Source organism: Lemur catta, chromosome 4 (genome assembly GCF_020740605.2).
Source record: "Lemur catta isolate mLemCat1 chromosome 4, mLemCat1.pri, whole genome shotgun sequence".
Classification (NCBI taxonomy): Eukaryota; Metazoa; Chordata; class Mammalia; order Primates; family Lemuridae; genus Lemur; species Lemur catta.
Window position 1 is genome coordinate 34,359,537 of NC_059131.1, and position 19,264 is coordinate 34,378,800.

At 47.4% G+C, this 19,264-nt stretch overlaps 1 protein-coding gene across 2 annotated transcripts in view; it reads left to right on the forward strand.

Moving 5' to 3' along the window:
• Nucleotides 1–18,595, forward strand: part of PRKCE (protein kinase C epsilon) — a 462,687-nt gene extending 444,092 nt beyond the window's left edge. For both annotated transcript variants that reach the window (XM_045549528.1, XM_045549529.1), the window contains exon 15: nucleotides 15,379–18,595. In XM_045549528.1, the coding sequence (XP_045405484.1) occupies nucleotides 15,379–15,525 (147 nt within the window). In that variant the 3' untranslated portion in view covers nucleotides 15,526–18,595. The remainder of the gene's footprint in view (nucleotides 1–15,378) is intronic.
• Nucleotides 18,596–19,264: the final 669 nt, after the last annotated feature.

Genomic DNA, 19,264 nt, shown 5'->3' on the forward strand with positions numbered 1-19,264 from the left:
GCTTTGGAATCAGATGCAACCAGGTTCTAATTCGGGCTGTGGGATCTTGGGAAGGTCCTCGCCTCTCTGAGCCTCAGTCTGCTGATCCATAGAGTGGGGATAATAAGTATGTACCACCCAGGGTTGCTGTGAAGAGTAAAGAAATGTAATTATGCGAAATGCTTAGCACAGTGCCTGATACCCCCTGAGCGCTTGGGTGGTGTGGACGCTGACAGTGAGAGGAGCAGCGGGGGTCGGAGGCTGAGGGAGGCCGGACTAGATAATACTACTGTTCCAAAGGGGCAGAGTGGCTGGAGTTCAGACGAGGGGATGCCCCATCCAGCAGGGCAGAAAGGCGTCTGGTTAAGAGCACAGTTCAGTCTGCTGGGGAGGGTGCAGGGGAGTCATTCTAGCACAGCCACTGGTTGGAGCTGGGGGGTACAGGAGGAGGGAGGTTCTGTGAGAACCTGACTCACCCAGGTGCTAGCATCCTCAGGCCTCTTTGCTTCTCAGGATGGCACCCCAAGTTTCACCAAGTCATCAGTCCCGCCCTTTAGTCTATGAACTTGTGCGCCATCTTTACATTTCCTGCCTTCATTCTCGGTAGTGTTTTTGCTGGGCACAGCTACGAGGCTGTCAGTGCCCCAGCCCTGAAATGGTAGTGGTCAGCAATGAGACCTGGTTCCAGCACAGCAGGTTCCCAAATATTTCTGAGCTAAACAGCCTCAGTGGAGAAGCTTTGACCCTGCACAGGAGATTTTGCTATCTGAGAATTCTGACTGCAGGAGTACTCCTTTGGCCTGGGCAGGATCACTGGCTGACAAGATATTTTAGAGCCCCTTCCCCACCTCCACCCAGGGAGGAGTTTGAGCCCTGGGGTGGGCTGGCCTGAGCCTGGTGGGGCATTTGTATAAGCTCCTAAGTTTTCTTTTGAGATTTGACACTGTTAGGTTGGGCTAGGCCTTCTTGGGTTCATCAAACTGTTGTTTGTTGAACTTCATTTCCTCACTGGCCCACCAGCACTTGGAGTAACACAGCCCACGTAGCAGTGTGGGAAGACTTTCTAGGCCATGCCTGAGGGAAGGAGAGAGCTGGAGAAATCAGGGAAGGTTTCCCAGAGGAGCTGGGCCTTGGCAGAGAAAGCTGGGAAGGGTTAGGAAGGGAGAAAGGGAAAGGCAGGATCCATATCAGGTCTAATCAACAGGGATTTATTGAGCATATACTTTGTGCCTTCTGTGGAGCCCTGGAGGGGAAGGTTGACTACATGAGAGAAAGAATCCCCTACTACTGCCCTAACATTTCCACCTTGAGAAGCTTAGATGGCAGGAGGAGACTTGGTAACACGAGATGCTTAAGGAATGATAAGCAGTAGGGTCAAGTCTAGGGCCTGGCTCCTAGCAGGGTGCTCATTTGGAAGAGGAGTTTTGAGCTTTGCCTCTCAAGGTTAGAGGCCAGAGGGCGAGCGATGGCGTGAAGAAGAAACCCCTACCCCCACCCCAAAGAGCCTGGGAGGGGAGACCTCTGAGGCCTGGATCTGTATCAAGCCACTTCCCACCCCTGGTTTTACAGAACACCCCATCCAGAGCCCTCCTGCCCCTGTCTGTGACAGTGCTAAAGGGCGGTCCAGCAGCCAGGAGCAGAGGGTCAGTGGTCACAGGCTGGTTGAGGTGTGTCAAAGTAAGGGCAGGCAGAGCCTCAAAGCTTCCCCCAAGAGGGGCTCAGCCTCCAACCAGCATTTGCTGTTGGAAGGGTACAGGCACCGAGGGGCATTTTCAAGCTGACAGGGTTCCCTTCCCACATCAACCTCCAAGTTTAGGACCTTAAATCTCCAAGGGCACACCTGCCATGGAGGAAAGAAGCTCTGGGGAATCCAGTTTAACATTTAGGGGGCCTACTGCCCTGTCTATTTCCCGTTATTTGTGCTCAAGGGGAGGGGGATGGTAACAGAATTGGATTTGGCCTACACTGAACATTCAAACATTTTAGGATTCTTGGATTTGACAAATGCATATTAGGTTTGGGAAGGTTCGTTAAGGTTCCACATCAACCTCAGTCTCTTCAAAGGGAGAAGGCCTGGCCACTTAGCTGCAGCCACCCCCCTGCATGTTGTTCTGGGACCTACTGCACCCCAAAGGAGGTGGTCTCGGAGTGCAGAGCTTGGATGTCAAGGGAGAATTTCAGATGTGTGAGCCCAGCTGAGCATGGAAAAGGGACCAGAATGGCTGGGCCAGTGAAATATGAAATCTACTTGCCCTAAGTAGGGAGATGGGAAGATAAGCCCTCCAGAGTGGACCTTATCGACTCAGATGACTTAGAAAATAAACCAGACCTTGACTTGTGGCTGTAGCCGGACTCCTTCCTCCTCCCTGCAGCAGCTGGCATCTCACCTAGTGTTTGGCAGCAACAGTATCTGCTGTCTTTCTGGGGAGCCATGGTAGATTCAGACTACCTGGTGTGTGAGTGTTCCACCAGATTGAGAACATTGTCAATTTGTCACCCCAAAATATGGCATTCCAGAGTTAAACATCCAGCCCATATCACAGGCCGTGAGCTAAGGGGAAAGGCTGGACAGAGCTGGGTGAGCTGATCCCTGCTGTCACAATCTCTGAGACCCTGAGCATGTCGTTGACTCTCCACTTCCTTCCTGTAAATTGAGGGAATTAAGTAATCCCTAAGATTTATTCCATCCTCAGCCATGTCAACATGTGCCATGAGAGTGGGGATTTGCAGGGTGTTTTAATCAAATTTATTCCAATAAAATTTACATAGAATAAAATGCACCTATTTAAAGTGCACATTTTGATGCATTTTAAAAAGGTATCCACCCATGTAACCACGAGCACAAGGAATATATAGAACATCTACATCCTCCCCAAAAGTTCCCTGGTGCCCTTAGCCCCAGGCAACCCTGTTCTGCTTTCTGTCACTGGAGATTTAGGCTTGTCTTTGCCAGAGTTTCGTGTAAATGGAGCCACATAACATGCACTTTTTTGTGTCTGGCTTCTTTCACTCAGCATCATGTTTTTGAGATTTGGGACTTAAATTTTTAGCTTTTTATTATGGAAAATTTTGTACACATACAAAAGTAGAACCGCTTAATGAATCCTCCTGTGTCCCTCACCTAAGGTCAACAATTCGCAAGGCATAGTTAATCTATCAAGGGAGGGGCTCATATCTGTTTTGTTCACAGGTGTGTCCGCCGCAATTAGAACAATTTGCAGCACATAGTAGGCATTCAGTCTATATTTGTGGAATGAATGAATGAATTCTGTAGATCTGGAATGTTTTTCCAGTTCCATCTTTAAATTATTTTATTACTTTTTTTTTAATTTCAGCATATCATGGGAGTACAAAAGTTTAGGTTATGTATATTGCCCATGCCCTCCCCACCCCCCCCCCACCCCCAAAGTCAGAGCTTCAAGCGTGTCCATTCCCCAGACAGTGCGCATCGCGCTCATTATGTAGGTATAATATTTTCTTACTTTTTATGGCCCAAGATCAATTCCAATATATGCCTGGGAATTTGAAGTCATAAGACCCTGCATAAGGAAAGCTGAAATTATTGTTGAACGGTGAGACAAGGAATGTGACCTCATCTTGACTTGAGAGGCACATATTAGAATGTTTATATTTATAGTTCCCGTTTCAAAGCCAACAGGCAGAGCAATAATAAATGCTGGGCCAAGAGAACTCTATCTGGAACATTTTCATAAATAAGTTGGGGCGAGATTGGTGCATGTAGGAACAGGGACTTTGCCAGGACCAGATTGGAAAAGTTTCTTCCTTGGGTACTAAAAATATCCCTAGAATAGCTAAACTCTAACAGCTGTTGACAATGACACTGCTTTGAAAAGTAGATGATAAATGAAAAAGGGCCCCCAGTTAGAAGCAGAGTGAGTCCAGGTTGCCACTGTTTGCCTGCCCGCTCGCGGCTGGGGACACAGGTGCCAGATGCATCACCAGGCTTGGTCCTGCCACCGCGTGCCCTGCTATGTGGGGCCAGTTCACTTTAGAGCCTCAGTCAGCAAGCTCAGGCCCCAGATGAGCCCTGGCAGGCAGGGTGCTGTCTCCTCCCAAGCTTTTGATTCCTGGAAATCCTCATAGCATTTTCTGCATCATGTTCTGTCTCAGGCACCCTGAGGTGCCCCTTTAGTGGGTCGTAAAATCAATTTAGTGAATCAGGTACAAAAAAAAAAAAAAAGCTGATGGATAGGATAGGATAGAATAGAAACAACAGAATGGAATATAGCCTAGAACACCAAATGCATCACATATAGCGGAGATCAAGTGTAGCTTGCTACACCTTTTCCTGGGGCTGGTGCACTAGATTATAAATAAAATATATTTCCTACTGTTGGCCATGATACACAATTTCAAAGGGCTGTGCCCCTCTTCACCCCTGGTATCTGAGAAATGACCCCAAAAGGCTTAGTGGGGAGGGTGGCCTCAGGCACCGTGAGGGGTGCATGGCAGGATGCACTTGTTTGCTTCTAACACAGCAGCCCCGCTATTGACAGAAACCACTGAACTGGTACCTTGTGCTGGGCGCAGTGCTTTGTGCCTTTGCACAGATGGCCGCATCGATGCCTCCCAGCAGTTCACAGTGGGAGGCAGGATGGCACACGCCAGGGACACGGGCCTCGGGGTCAGAGCAAGCTCAGTTCGAGTCCTCACCCACCTCTCGCTGGGCCTGTGTGTACCTTGGGAAAGCTGTTTAATGCCTCCGAGCCTGTTTCCCCATCTTTGCAGTGGGGATGTGGCTGCATGGCCTCCCTGTAGGGTGGGTGTGAGGTTATAAGAGTCAGGCATTTAAGGCACTTTGTGCAGTGACAGCACCTGGCAAAGTCTCCCTCTATGAGCTTTGTTATTTTTTCCGTCCGAGGCTGTCACAGGCACTGCCCTGGTGCTGGAACTACAAGGTAGGCGTCCATGTGGAGCTCCAGTCTAGTGGAAAAGCAAGGTCCTACCTGAGCCGTCATTTATCCCTCATTACCAGAAGTGCCAGGAAAGAGAAGGGGGAGGGGAGTGTCAAGGCGCAGGAGGGGACTAGCCTGGCCTTGGGAGTGGTTCCCCCAGAAAGGGACATTCCCTTTTCCACATGGCAGCAGCAGACTGTTCTCTTTAGTAGCCTCAGGAACAGTTTCAGAGCCCATTTGCAGCGTTTGAGAGGGAAGCGAACCTTCCCACACTCTCATTTCTGCTCTTGGAAGAGTAGTGGGCTCCACTGCAGGGAGAAAGCTCATTGCTTTCTGCTGTCCCCTGGGGACTCTCAGGGTCTCCTCAGTTAGCCAGGAGCCTGCCAGCCTGGGCTGAGCTGGGCACTGCTGGAAACAGAGCTCCAGGCCATGTATAAACCCCAGACTGGATCTCCACAGGGCCAGCGTGCACTGTGAGGACAACATACACTCACTGTAATCGTGTGGCCCCAAATGCCTCTTAGCTGGAATTTGTGCTACCAGATTTTAGAGTCAACTGGTGTCGCAGCCAAAGCTGTGCATGTGTATGGGCCTGGTGGGCCTGGGAGGGTTTGAGGAACAGGAATAAGCACCACCCTTCAGAACTGCCCAGAAATGCCTCCCTCCCTAAAAAGAATGGAGAAATGATGTGTTTGGGGCTAATGCTTTGAGATCACTGTCTTCACCTGCACTACTTAGATGACTCCTCTGGAAAGAGCCTTCACTGCACAGTCTGCATCTGGGGGACTTTCTCAGCCATTTTCATATGGGACACTCCAGCCTTCCCCACAGAGCACCGTATGGTTGCTGAGGCCAGAGGGGATGTGCTATGCTGGGGACCCCTGTGGTCTGAAAGACTTAAGCCGAAGGGGACATTTCAGATCCTGAAAATACTTCCCAGGGCTGGCTTCTCTATGTGGATTCCTCAGAGAGAGTTGTACCACTGAGAAAGTCAGGCCTTTTATAAGGGAAATGTTTAAATCAGTGGTTCTTAACTTAGCAGTGGAGTTACTACCCTCTTTGGGAAGCTGATACGGTACACTCTCCAAGAAAATCCAAGTATATCTATACATGCAACACACTTGTTTGCAAGATTCGTGGAAGCCCTGGAGTCATTCTCTTGAATGGGGATTGGCAAACTACAGCCCATGGGCCAAATCTGGCCGGCTACCTGTTTTCATGCAGCTCAAAAATAAGAATGGTTTCTTTCTTTCTTTCTTTTTTTTTTTTTTTTAACATGGTTGAAGAATACCGTTTCATGACACATGAACATTATATGAAATTCTAACATCAGTATCCATAAAGTTTCATTGGAACCCAACACGGTCATTCATTTATATATTGTTCTTGCCACTGTTGTGCTACGATGGCAGAATGGGGTGGCTATGACAGAGACTCCACAAAGCCTAGAGTATTTACTACGTGACCTTTCATAGAAAATTTTGACAACTCTTACTCTAGGGATGGGAACCCTGGTTAAGAAACCTTGCTTTAAATTTTTTACTTTTGCTTAAGATGATGGAGCCATAGAATTTAGAGGTAGAAGCAGCTTTGAAAACTGCCTCGGAAAGCTCCTCCCTTTACAATGGCAGATGAGGAGCATGTTCCCCACTTCTGTGGGCGCCGGGTCCCCCAGGGAGTTGTGTCTTGGGCCCTCCTTTCTTCTGTAGGTTTCTTCCAAACCTTTCAGTAGTTGCCCTGAAGTTTTGTTTAAAGGCATCATAACAAGCATTGGAAGCTTGGTGGCAACTTCTTTATAACAAGGTTACCTACCTGCTCCTGTGATGGAGACCCCTGAGGGCTATGGCTATAGACCCCAGCTAGCTAATAGACAAATTGTAGCCAGCTAAATGCCTTTGATCACTGAAATATTTGCTGTGTGCAGGGAAGGAGGTTGGTATTAATTAATAACTGAAGTTGATTTTTTTTCCTTTTTCTAAACTAAGTCTTCAAATGGAATTTGTAAAAATATTTATTTTTTATAGTTTAGCAAACAATAGAGAGGAGGGAGAGGGGAAATATTAATAGTTGAATTCCATCAAACAGCTGACTTGACAGAAATCAGCTGTGGTTGATGGTGCAGCATGCTCGGTGGTCGGAGGGACTTTGCCCATTGTAAGAAATACATTTGTGCACACAGACTCCCTCAGGAGGAGCAAAGCAGCTTCCCCTCAGGAGTGCTTTATTGAGGGGACCATTCGTTGTGTGGGAAAGGGGTGCAATTGGCCTATGCCTAAGGCCTGGGCACCTTCTTGCTCCAGCGACAGAGACAAAGGCCACCGGACTGCCAGGAACCCATGGCCAGAACTGAGTGGCTTTCCATTTTTAACTGCCATGAAGCTAATCATTTGTGCTTAAAGAACAAATGGGTCTTCATTTTCATCTGCCCTAAAATGTGTAAGCAAACACCTTTTAAATAGAATAGCGTAAAGGCCCCAAACTGGGGGACTGTGACACCCATTCAGCCTGGAGACCATTTTTTTAATTAGTTGGCAACATTTACAAAGTCATTCAGTCTCTTACTTAAACAATCTCTGGAGTGGGACCAGCATCGCAGGCGTCTAAAGCTCCCCCAGGTGATTCTAGTGGAGACCCAGGTGAATCCCATCTCGGGTTACTGAAAACTCTGCTGTGCCTGTTATTTGGTCATTTGGATATCAGGGGATAGAGGAGTGACACTAAACTAGAGGAGACAGGCCAATAGTCTCCCAGAAAGGAGGAAAATGTGGATTTGGGATACTTTGAGACGGATGTTGTTATATCAAGTCTCTAGGAGTTTTTAATGAGATGATAGTTTATGGACATTTAGGGGGAAAATGGTAATCACTTAGAGCCAGTTAACTTCATTTCTAGCAGGGAAATGCTGCAGATATTTTATATCTTTATTCCAGCAAAGCAATGGAAAGACTCTCTGATACCATCCTCATAAGCAAGATGAAAAAAGTGACCGTGGCTGGTTAATTCTCAGTGATAATATCCCCAGAGAGTACTGGGTGGGACCCCTTGTCCCCTTTGCGAGAGGGCTGTTGTAGAGGCAGGTCAGAGGGCTCTGGGCCTGACCCTGTCCTAACCAATATTTTTGTACATGTCTTAATGGAGAAATTGGAGGCATGCCAATCAAATTTTAGGATGATGTAAGGCTAAAGAATATAGCAGATAAGATGGAGGACAGAACAAAAATGACATTTACGTTGTATTTTAGAGTTTACCTGGGCTTTACCTATATGGTCTTATAACCCTCGGAAAGCCAGGTGTACTCATTCTCCCCACTTCCTAGATGAATATACTGAGATCCAGAGAGGTAAGTTATAGAATCATTATGGTGATCTTGACAGCTAGAAATAGGTCCCAAAGTAAGAAGAAATCAAGGTTAAGTGTAAGGGATTACTTTTAGATTGAAAAAATTAATTTCCAAAAAATAAGGTTGGGGTTTGTATGGGTATCCCAGGGCTGCTGTAGCAGAGTACCACAGCCCGGCTGGCTTAGAAAACAGAAATGTGTGTCTCACAGTTTGGGCGGCTAGAAGTCTGACATCAAGGTGTCAGCAGAGCCATCCTGCCTCTGAAACCTGTAGGGGAGGGTCCTTCCCGGCCACCTTGAGCTGCTGATGGCCCAGCCATTTGCTGGCCTAGGGCAGTGCAGTGCCAGTCTCCTCACGTGGTCTTCCCTGTGTATGTCTGTCTCTGTTCAGTCGCTCCTTCTTATCAGGACCCCAGTCCTGTTGGATTAGGGCCCACCCTAATGATCTCATCTTACTTTGATCACATCTTCAAAGACCTTATTTCCAAGTGACATCACATTCTGAAGTACAAGAGTGTAGAAGAACTTCACATAGCTTTTTGGGGAGACACAATTCAACCCATGACAGGGTTAAATTGGATCAACACCACTAAGCTAGCATCAATGTTTTATTAATAGCTACTTAAGAAATGATAAAATACTGATACTATCTTAGACAAATGACAATTTAAGTGCTCCCAGCATGTTGAGGGTAATCTCTCCACTTAGCATTGCTGAGACCACAGAGTCAGGAATCCAGCAGTCGGCTCCAGCCACCACCTTCCAGGAAGAACACGGATGAAAAAACAACAGGGTGCTACCAAGAGCTCCGGGCAAGATGGGTGCTGTAGAAAGTTCCACAGACAGCCCAGTGCCAGGCAAGCTCTCTGTAGGTTTTGCCCTATTTTCTATAAAGAAAACCCAAAAGTATGAACACTTCTTGGTTAACAAAATCGTAAAGGGGGAGAAGGGTGAAGGATTGTGTTCAGAGACGTTTTTAACTTGAAAGTTAAATTCTGTTCCAACCCTCTTTTTGGCCAGTCAAGGCACTCACAGTGATACTTTCCTTATTCCATTTAACTTCACATGTCAGTGTGTATAGAAACACATACACGTACGCTCTGTTAATTAGGATGTGTGGGTATAATGAATATATGTATCTATTAATATGTAAAGGTCTAGTTAATCAATGTTAAGTCAGCATTCTAATTATTTAAATTCTTTTTCTTTTAGAATATTATTTAAAAGAGAAAAGTGGAGCTTACATAAGAATATTGACATTTCAAAGCTAGGAGGGATTTGGGGGTTGACAGTTACAGTGTGTGAAATTATTTCTAGCAAATGAACAGTAAGTGTCTGCTGTGTCTCGTGCCTTTTAGGTAGAGGGCAATGAGAAGGGAACGTGACACACACACGATATCAGAAGGGACAGGCATGAACCAGGAGCTGGGAGGGTGAGGTAGGATGAGGCTGGTGTCAGGGGAGACGTAAGGGGTAGTCAGAGCATGACATGTGACATAGAAGAAAGTGGCATGTTGGAGACCATGTAAAGACGGCATGTCCCCTAGTTCTTGGCACACCCGTGAGGCAGAGGCCCCCTGGCTTGGGGTCACTCTGCTACTTATGCTCTTGCTGTCACTCCAGGCAGAGTTGAGGAGGAAGGCAGGGACCAGCAAGGCGGCCACATAAAAGCCAGCCTCAGGCTCTGGCCTATAAGATGAGGGAATTTTCTCAGTGCTGTAGGACGAAGTCATCTGCTGATCTGGTCATCAGAGGAAGACAGAAGCAGCAATCGCTGGCTGCTCCAGGAGCTTGTGTTTGCAACTGCAGCATGGGGAGGACTGTGAGAGGCTCTGCTGGCCAGACAGGACCCGGGCATCCTGAGCCTCCAGCCCGCCTGCCCATCTCCGTGCGGGGCCCAGCCACTGCGCCTCCAGGCCTTGCTCGGCACAGGCCTGGTTTATAAGGCGGCCCAGTGGCCTTGCTTCTCAGATGCAGTCTCTCAGAGGGATCTGGGGTGGCCTGAGACGCTGTTTCCTTAAGCTCTACCTCCGTCTGCCACTGCAGACACCAGAAATGTGTCCTTCCCCCAAATGTCAGCCCCAGGTCTCTCAAATCCAAGACCTTGTTTCTGAAGAGAGGCTGAAGGGAGTAGGAATGCTGTTTTCCCCTGACACCAACCACAAGGGTCGGGGACATACCTACCAAGTCTTCAGATGCATCTGTCTTGATGGAATGTTCCCTAACCCCGGTTGAACCCGTTTCTGCTTCTATCTCGTATCAGCAATTAGAGAACTCTGGTGCCCCAAGTGCTGGGAGAAGAAACCCCGTGGGGCCTGGGGATGATCCGGGTTGCCTTGCTCCAGGCTTTGCATGAATCAGACCTCAACCTTCTCCCTCTTCTCTGCCTCCACTTCCCCAAAGGAAAAAACCCTCTGGCAGGATAGTGGCCCCCAGCCCTGAACCCAGATCACTTTACTGGCTCTAGATAAAGTAGCAGCAGGAGAGGTATATTTATTAATTTTTTTCTAGCAGATGTCTATTGAGTGCTCAGTATGTGCCAGGCATTTCACTAGGCTGGGGGTAGAATGAGTCCAGCCCTGTCCCGGCCTGCAAGGAGCTACAGGTTAGCTGAAAGGCCAAGCCTCCTCAGTGTAGTAAGTGCTGTGATAAGTTAGGAGAGATGGTGGGGGCACCCTCAAGCCAGTCTAGGGGGGACAAAGAGGGCTTCCTGAAGGAAGGGCATTTACATCAAGTTAGGGAAATTAAGTAGACACGGGGCAGAAAGCAAGGAGGGGAGAGGGTGTTCCAGGCACAGGGCATCTGTGCAAAGAACCTTGTGTTTCTGCAGCACCAGGGAGACGAAGCTGGGGCAGTAGGCAGGGACAGGATCTTGCCAGCCTTAGAAGAAGGTGCGTGTATCCCGAAAGCAGTGAGGGGCCATGGAGGAATCTCAGTTACTGGAAGAAAGCAGGGTGCTCAGGCAGGCCCTGGCACAGCACTAGTTCAGAATCTGGAGGAGTGTGAAAAAGGTTAAGACTCAGTCCCAACCTTCTAGAAGCTCATCAGTGGCAGATCACATGGACTGTGTTGATTAACAGCCAAGCTATACATGATGCATGTACCTGAGTACACGCTCATGTGAGTGCTAAGATTCAGTGGCAGAGTAGGAGCTCACATCTATTGGGTGCTTGCTATGTGCCAGGGTCAGCAGCAAGGCACCTGACGTCACACCTCACTCAGTCCTCAAAGGAACCTCTAGGGTACTTATTGCCACCGCATTTTACAGATGAAAAAAAACAAAGCTCAGAGAGGTTAACTTCACAGGGTCATATAAACAGAAAAGGATCATACCAGGATGCGAGGTCAGCCAGTGATGTTTCTCCTACCCTGTGCAGCCTTCCCTAAGTGTGGGCCACAGGTTGTAGGAAAGGCCTCCCCGGGGAGGTAAGGTCTACAGGGTTAGAGTGTTGTTTCGTGTGTCCCAGTGTCATCTCTCCGGCTGTGCAGAGTGGGCTGAGAGTCTGGCATTTAGGCATTAGGGGAGGCATGTGGATGATGGGGGATCGGGATAAACAATTGTCTCAGAGTTTGCCCCTCGGAACCCTGGAGTTGAGCCTTGTGCTTGTTCTGAGGGAGGTAGCAGCTTTTCAAAGAGTGAAGTCAGTAAGTAAAAAATATAATCTGCAGTCCTTTCCAAACCTGAGGGTGCTGTGCTGCCCATATGTCGTTAATCGGGGATAGGTTTTCCCAGAGATATTTGCTTTGGAGAATCTCCCAAGCCTCTAATGTTAATATTCAGGAATTGCACATAGTGGGGATGTTGGTTATTTGAATTGGAAATGAGTAACTGACGTGCACCTAAAATGTCTCCAAGGAAAATGGCAGGGGCCCAGTTGTGTAGGGATGTGAGTAAACCAGGTCGGGAGAGCACGAAGAATGGCGTGTTCTCTCAAATGCCACACATGAGTCCGGGACCCCTGCAAATCCTGGAGCTGAGCTCGGTGGGCGGTGACTCCAAGCTAGCCTGCCATGGAGTTAGAGGTCCTCTGGGAATGACATCCCTAATTGTACCGACTGAGCCCGGGTCCCTGGTACACAAACAGCAAGTTGTGAAATTCAGACATTCCACAGCATCTAGCTTTTCATTACTATGTCCAGTCGACCTCAGGAAATGAAACCAGTTTCTGCGACTAATAGATACTAATGACCAACAGGTGAAACACAAGCAATTAGGTAAACAGGGAGCCGATGCCAGGGAGTTTATGGATTCTCCGGGGTTCTTCATACGTGTGCTCCCTTGTTAGCAACTAGTTGAGAGGCAGCTGGGAAGGAGGTGTCCCTGCCCCTGAGAATACCGTAGACCTGGGTTGGCCCCTTGTTAGTGGTGGCACTGATGAGGTTTTCCTCCTCTCTTTCTGGGCTCTCTTCCTCACCCTCCTGCCACCCCTACTGCTCCAGTGCTGGTGTGGCTGCTTCCCGAGACGATACTGGGAACAGCTGCCTTCCCACCCCAGTCCTTCCCTCTGGCCTCATCTCACCAGCTCACAGGGCCTGTACTTTGTCTCTCTCCTCAGTCGGTGAATCTATCCCTCCTTCGATAGAGATCTTCAGAAGAGATGGCACCACACCCTTTCCCCAGGCACCACCCGCCAGCGTCCAGTGTGCCAACGTGCGTCACTGTGGGGATGGTCTTTGTTCCTCTCTCAAGTCCCTCTCCAAGCAGGACCCTCCTTTTCCTCTTCCTCTGTACACACTGGAGAAGGGGAACAGAGAGTCCTCCTGCCCTGGGCAGTCGTCCTGGCAGAGAGGACCTCTCCTGAGCTGTCCCATCTCAAGGGGCAATACAGGTGTCCTTCAGGGGAAGGTTCTATTGCTGGAGATCCTTTGGGTTTTCTGTGTCTCCCCTCTGTCCCCCTTCCAAGGTCTTTGAGACCTACTGAACTGTACAGCTCAAGCTCAGAAGACACCAAGCAGGACTGGTAGTGCTAAAAGATGGTAAAAATTAGTTCATCCCCGTTCTGTGCCGTTTGTGATTTTGATCTCAGTCTGGGGCCATTTGAAAACAGAACCCTTGTACAGCTCACCTGGCCCACCTTCCCCACTATCTCCCCAACCCACAGCCCTCTCCCACCGTGCTTGCCCACTAGAAGGTCTTTCTGACTTTATTTTAGCCTAGGGGCTTTACCTAAATGTCTCCTGGTTGAACTTCACCCTTGCTGTGTCTTCCCATTTCCCCACTGTCCAGATTTCTGGAACTTCCACACTGTGGGAGGCACCACACTGAGACCCGATTTGCATTCTGGCTCTGCCCTTACCTAGTTGTGTGACTGAGCAAGTCACCAAATGTCTTTGAGTCACAGGTTCCTCATTGTAAAATGAGGATTATAACAACTGCCTTTGCAAGATCAAATGAGCAAATGAATGTGGAAATGCTTTGTAAACTGCAAAGCAACACTTCCCAACTCGTGTTCTACAGAACTCTGCTCTCCGCAGAGGTTTTAATAAACTATTCAGGAAAAAAGAAAAAGAAAGAAAAGTCTTATGTCAAGTTTGAGGAAGGCTAGCCTAAACAAAGAGAACCAGGTTTCCTTACTCTAGAATTTCTCAGAGACTTTAATTTGCCAGCGTGCATGGCACATTTCCAAGAGCACAGTACAAAATATGGCTCTGTCTCCAAACCACTTTCTTCATGGACTACTTATTAACATCTTTTAGGTGACTGGTTTCCACGGGGTATAGTATACGTTATATTATTTCTCCTACAAATAACAATGCTAATGTTTCCACAAGATTTAGTCCACCATCCAAGTCACTAATCCTGAGTAATACCAGTTAATCAGTGTCTGAAAGAGTATTGCTGGAGTGTCTTCAATCTGCCTGGCATTGTGCTTTGTACTGAGGGGGAGAGAGCTGAAGGCCTCTACCATTGGACTCCAGCCTTCCTCCCAACACCCCCACGCTGGACTCTGCCCAGCAGCTTGGCCAACCCATTGTCCGACGTTTACATCTTTTGTGCTCCTGCTCCCTGCCTTTGTTCTGTCTTTCTCCCTGCCAAGCTGCCTTCCTCCCATCTCTACCAACACAATTGTGACCCATTCTTCAAGTCTTAGCCCAGGCTCTGACTTCTCCATGGAAGTTTTTCTAACTAATGCCATGTGTTCTAGAGAGGAATACTGACTCTCCAACTCAACACTAAGCCCCAGATGGCAGAGAGCATTATTTATACTTCCTGATTTTCTCACCAATCCAGGATTTGCTTGTGGATTGATTGATTTCTGCCCTCAACCCCCCAGAAACCATAAGCCACACAGTTGAACTTGGGAACTTGAACCTCCAACTGGATGTAGGTCCTTCTGAGCTGGGGAATCGGTAGTGAATTTGTTCACTTCATTCAGTAGACACTTATTGCAGGGGAACTGCTGGGAACCCAAGGTTGAATAAGACAAGGTCCCTGGTTTTAAGGAGCTCTTGGTCTAGGCAAGAGCATAAACACATCATGGCAAGTCAGTATGTCGAGTGGAATAATAGAAAAAATGTGGGAGCACAAAATAGGGTTCATGGTGAGAGCAGGTGGGGGTTGAGGCAGGCTTCCCAGAAGATGGTCCTGCCCTACCTACTACTACCCATCCTTCTGCTTGTAGAGAGGATCCCATATGGAGCAGACATGGCAAGGTCATGGGGGTCTGCCTCTAGGGGAAGAAGACCACAGGAGACTTTATGGGAGGAGGATTCAAGTTTGTTCCCTGGGTCCCAGGGAGGGAGATCTCAGTGAAGCCAGAAGGCTACAGCAGTCGCTGGAAGGGGGTGTGAGATGGGAGCTTTGCACCCCACTGTCCCCAAACACGCAGGTGTGCAGACACACACCCAACACACACACACATGCACATACACACAGTCTGTTGGAATCCCACTTCCCTGCTTTTCCATCATATCCTCTCACCCCTTCTTCCTTCTCACCTTGACTCATTCTTCCTGTCCTCTTCTGTCACCTCCTGGTCCTGGGGCCATCCATCGTGACCTCATTGGAACAGCCCCATGTCTGCTGTCAGTAGCTAGAGGCCCACGTCGGCCACAGGCTGGTCAGTGCAATGCCCACTCCCCGTGGGGGGCCCTCAGGAGGGAGGTCAGCCTCAACTCAGTGCTTCCTCTTTTCTTCCCACAGAAAACCAAAAGAGATGTCAATAATTTTGACCAAGACTTTACCCGGGAAGAGCCAGTCCTTACGCTTGTGGACGAAGCGATTGTGAAGCAGATCAACCAGGAGGAATTCAAAGGCTTCTCCTACTTTGGTGAAGACCTGATGCCCTGAAGCCACTCCAGGTGGAGTTTGCTGATGCTGCAAGAAGGGGTGCCGAGAACATTCCTGTGTTCCAGAGGCTCAGAAAGTCTTGAACTCCTCCTCCTCCCCGGAGCCCCGTCCCACGTCCAGTCTCTATTTATTACATTCCCTCACCCCAGGCCACCTCCCCCCTCGCCCACCTGGTGACCAGAAGGCGCTCTTGGTTCTTGTCTCACCAGTAATGCAGCAGTTAGCTGCACACGCTGCCGTGCTCGGACCGTTGGCAAATCTGGTTCCACTCCGCAGGGGCTCCTGGCAGTGAAGCAACTTCAGTTCTTGTACCACAAGGAAAGAAAAAGAAAGCAAATGAGAAGACTCTGACTCTGCCGTGGGACATAGAATCCTGACCCCCCTCGCTTGTCATCCCTCCTGCGCCCTGGCTTGCCACCCTGCCCTTCCGTCCAGAAGAGACGGGTGCTGCTTCTCTGAGGGTCGGCACCCTCGGGCACGCCCTACGAGGGAGGGAGACGTTGATGCACGGTTGGCTAGCTGTTGGTTTGTTCTGGAATGGCTGACTCCTGCCTGCTCTGGTTTTAGCTGTTGAGCATGCCAAAGTCATGTAAGTTTGTATCTTGTGGGGAAAAAAAAATCACTCTTTGTGGAAAAAGAAATTTAATTTTGAACTCTATTAACATTTGAAAAATAGATTCTCAAATTTGCTTCCTAAATGGCCAAAAGATATCAATTCCAGTCTGAATACAGGTAGATATTAAAGGGCTAATATACAATGAGAAACCAGTTGTTCAAGGTTTATGCTATCAGTGCTTTCGTGGCACGTGGGGGCTGTGTGAACTGAGGGAAAAGGAAACAAGTAGTAATTCCCATTATTAAAGTTCTCTTGAACACCAAGGCCACATAGCAGTGGCCGAGACCCTGGGGTTCTAGCAAAACTTGGTTCCCAAATTCTCTAAGTTCCTGGCATAAACGCTATTTATTTTCTGCAGCAGTATGTTATTTTTTGCGCACTTCTACAAAATGGTAGTACTACTGTGTCGTGGTTTTTAAAGATTAAACATGTAAAGTTACGTATGAAATATCTGCTTTTGGAATAAGCAGAATGAGGCTACACATGGGTTACGCAAAGGGTATCAGGAGACTGCAAAGCAACTCATTTAAAAACTGACAATGTGCAAGCTACACTCAGAGGTTTGTTTTTGTGTGACATGCAATGGCAACTCATGTGGACACTATTTAACAGCTGTGATGTTATCTCCTGTAGATATGCTAACAGTGTTACATTCTTTCATTTCCAAGGGTTCTCTGTGGCTTTGTGTATATGTTTCCTGGAGGTCATTTGATTACCTATTTCACTGAACTGATTTAGCAGGGAATGGAATCCATTCCAACTATTGCACGTGGATTTCCCAGCTGCCCCTAAATATATATACTTGTGAGTGGCAAAGTGGCACTAATGAAGCTTTTTGCCTTTTGTACATTTGAGATTTTTGTATATAGTGTTTGCTGCAAGGCCTGTGGAATTAATTCATTGAATATAGAGGTATCAACTGCTGCATGTTCAGGCATATTATAAAACTTTAGTCTATGAAAGAATAATTATAATAATGTCTAGGTGCAATACTCTGTAAGCGTATTGGTTCAAGTTACCGAGAGATAGGTGTGTTCCTTTTGCGGGGAGGGAGGGGGTTCTTTGTATTGTTTATTTCATTTTGGTTTATTTTAAAAGATGTAAACATATATTAAGCTATATTAAATCTCACATATACTTCTCCTGTGCTCTATTATTGCCTGATAGAGATGGGGAGAAACAGGAATGTTTGTGATGGTAGTTTCAAAGCTTGGACAGTGACGATCTCGAGCCCACGGAGAGTTCGTGTCCATATTTGCATCTGGCTGGTCATAGCCTTTGTTACTAATGATGACATTCAGTTCTCTTTTGTTTTTATTTTTTAAAAACTCAGGTGTAATTATTATCTGTTCTTATGATAACTGCAAATATTAAATATTATGCTACATCAATTCATGTGTTTGGCATACCAGTGAAGTGATGAAGAACGTTAGATTAATTTAATTTATCTTCGGTAACTTGACATGCTGGGGAGAAACTTCTTCTGGAGTTGAGTACAAGCACAGAAACATCTTCACGGTGGTATCATCTCATTTTTTTAGGAAGACATGACAATACTGCCCATCATACTCACGTGTAACTACTGCTCTATCTTTCTTCTGCTTCCGTCACCATTGTGAACTCTGGACGACCAAGCAAGTTCTAAGTGCAATGCCAAATGGCCTTGGCCCAGGGCTTGGTAGTGTTCACATGGCAGCGAGGGTTGGGCCCTTCTTACAGGACAACTGGCAATTTTGCTGGGAAGTCACATACTACATTCCACCCGGCAGCTCTAGGCAGGCAGCCAGCCATATCCAGAGTCCCCCCTGCACACCGAAAGCCAGGCTGGCTGGGATGCCTCTGGCTGATGAAGTTCTCAGGCAGGCAGATTTAAATCCAGCATAGGTCTGTAGAAAAAAACTAGTGTGTTCCTCAAGTAGTCATTGTTTCATTTTCATTTTCACAAGAGTTTGGAAGCAGACACACTGTTACACTTCTGCCAATTCTTTCTACTTTTTCCAACACCCACCCCCTTCTCTCTCTCTCTTTTTCTCACTCAAAAAAAAAAAAGAGTGTAAAAAAAAAAATGCCAAAAAAAATATATGAAGGATAGCTGTTCTCCTGTGTTCTCTCAGTATGGACCTTGTGAAGTGGAAACAATTTTTTTCCTCCAAAGGTGAAAAAAAAATGCATTCTTGCTTTAAAAATAAAAAAAGGAAGGCTAAAAAAATTACCTCTTTTTAAATTATGTGCAAAATAATTCTGGCTATAAAGTGTATTCAATTTTAGGAATTTTTTTTTGTATTGTGATGCTTTATTTGTACATTTTTTTTCCTTTCTGGATGTAATTTTAATCTCTTGCCATTCATTAGTGTTATTTCGTTGTAAACATTATTGTGCCAAATGTACTGTATTCAAAAGGATGTGAATGTGTATTGTTTCAGAACCTAATAAATACAATGACATTAAGTCTTATTTCTCAGTCCCCATAAGGATTTTTATCTGCTTTGCAAGAGGCAAAGTGGCACTAATGAAGCTTTTTGCCTTTTGTACATTAGAGATTCCAAAATCTGGATGTGGTTCTAGCTTCCTCCTCTGAAGATGCACAGAGGCTGCCAGTGACCGTGTCTGCCTACTCCCCTCGCCCACCCCTGCCCGCCTCTCTGCTGCTGGTGCTGCCAGACAGGACACTGGGGACTTGTACACATCGGACATGGCTCTCCACAGACCTGGCCTGTCTGCCTTGGGGTGCTGGGGGCTGGCCGAGAAAGCAGAGGGCACTTGTTATTTTCATCTTTTCAGAGATGCAAATGCTGGACCTCCCTGCAACCAACACCCATTCAAGCCTTTTTGGCACTCAGTTTCTGGCCTGCTGCTCAGAACTTCAGGAATTAGGGGCCACAAAGCTCCTCCTAGCCTGGGAGCTCCTTGCAGGCTGGCTGGAACTGAGGCTGGCCAGCAGGGCTCCATGCTTAGCTCGGGCCCACCTCCTCTGCTCAGCCAATGTCTGCTGCCATCCTGGTGACCCCTGGGCTCTTGGCTCTGGGGCTCCTTTTCTGTCATTCCACTCCTGCTGCCCTGGCTCTGTAAGGCAGCGCTTCTTCTCTCTCCAACACAGATTTTTCAAGAATGTTTAAAACTCAC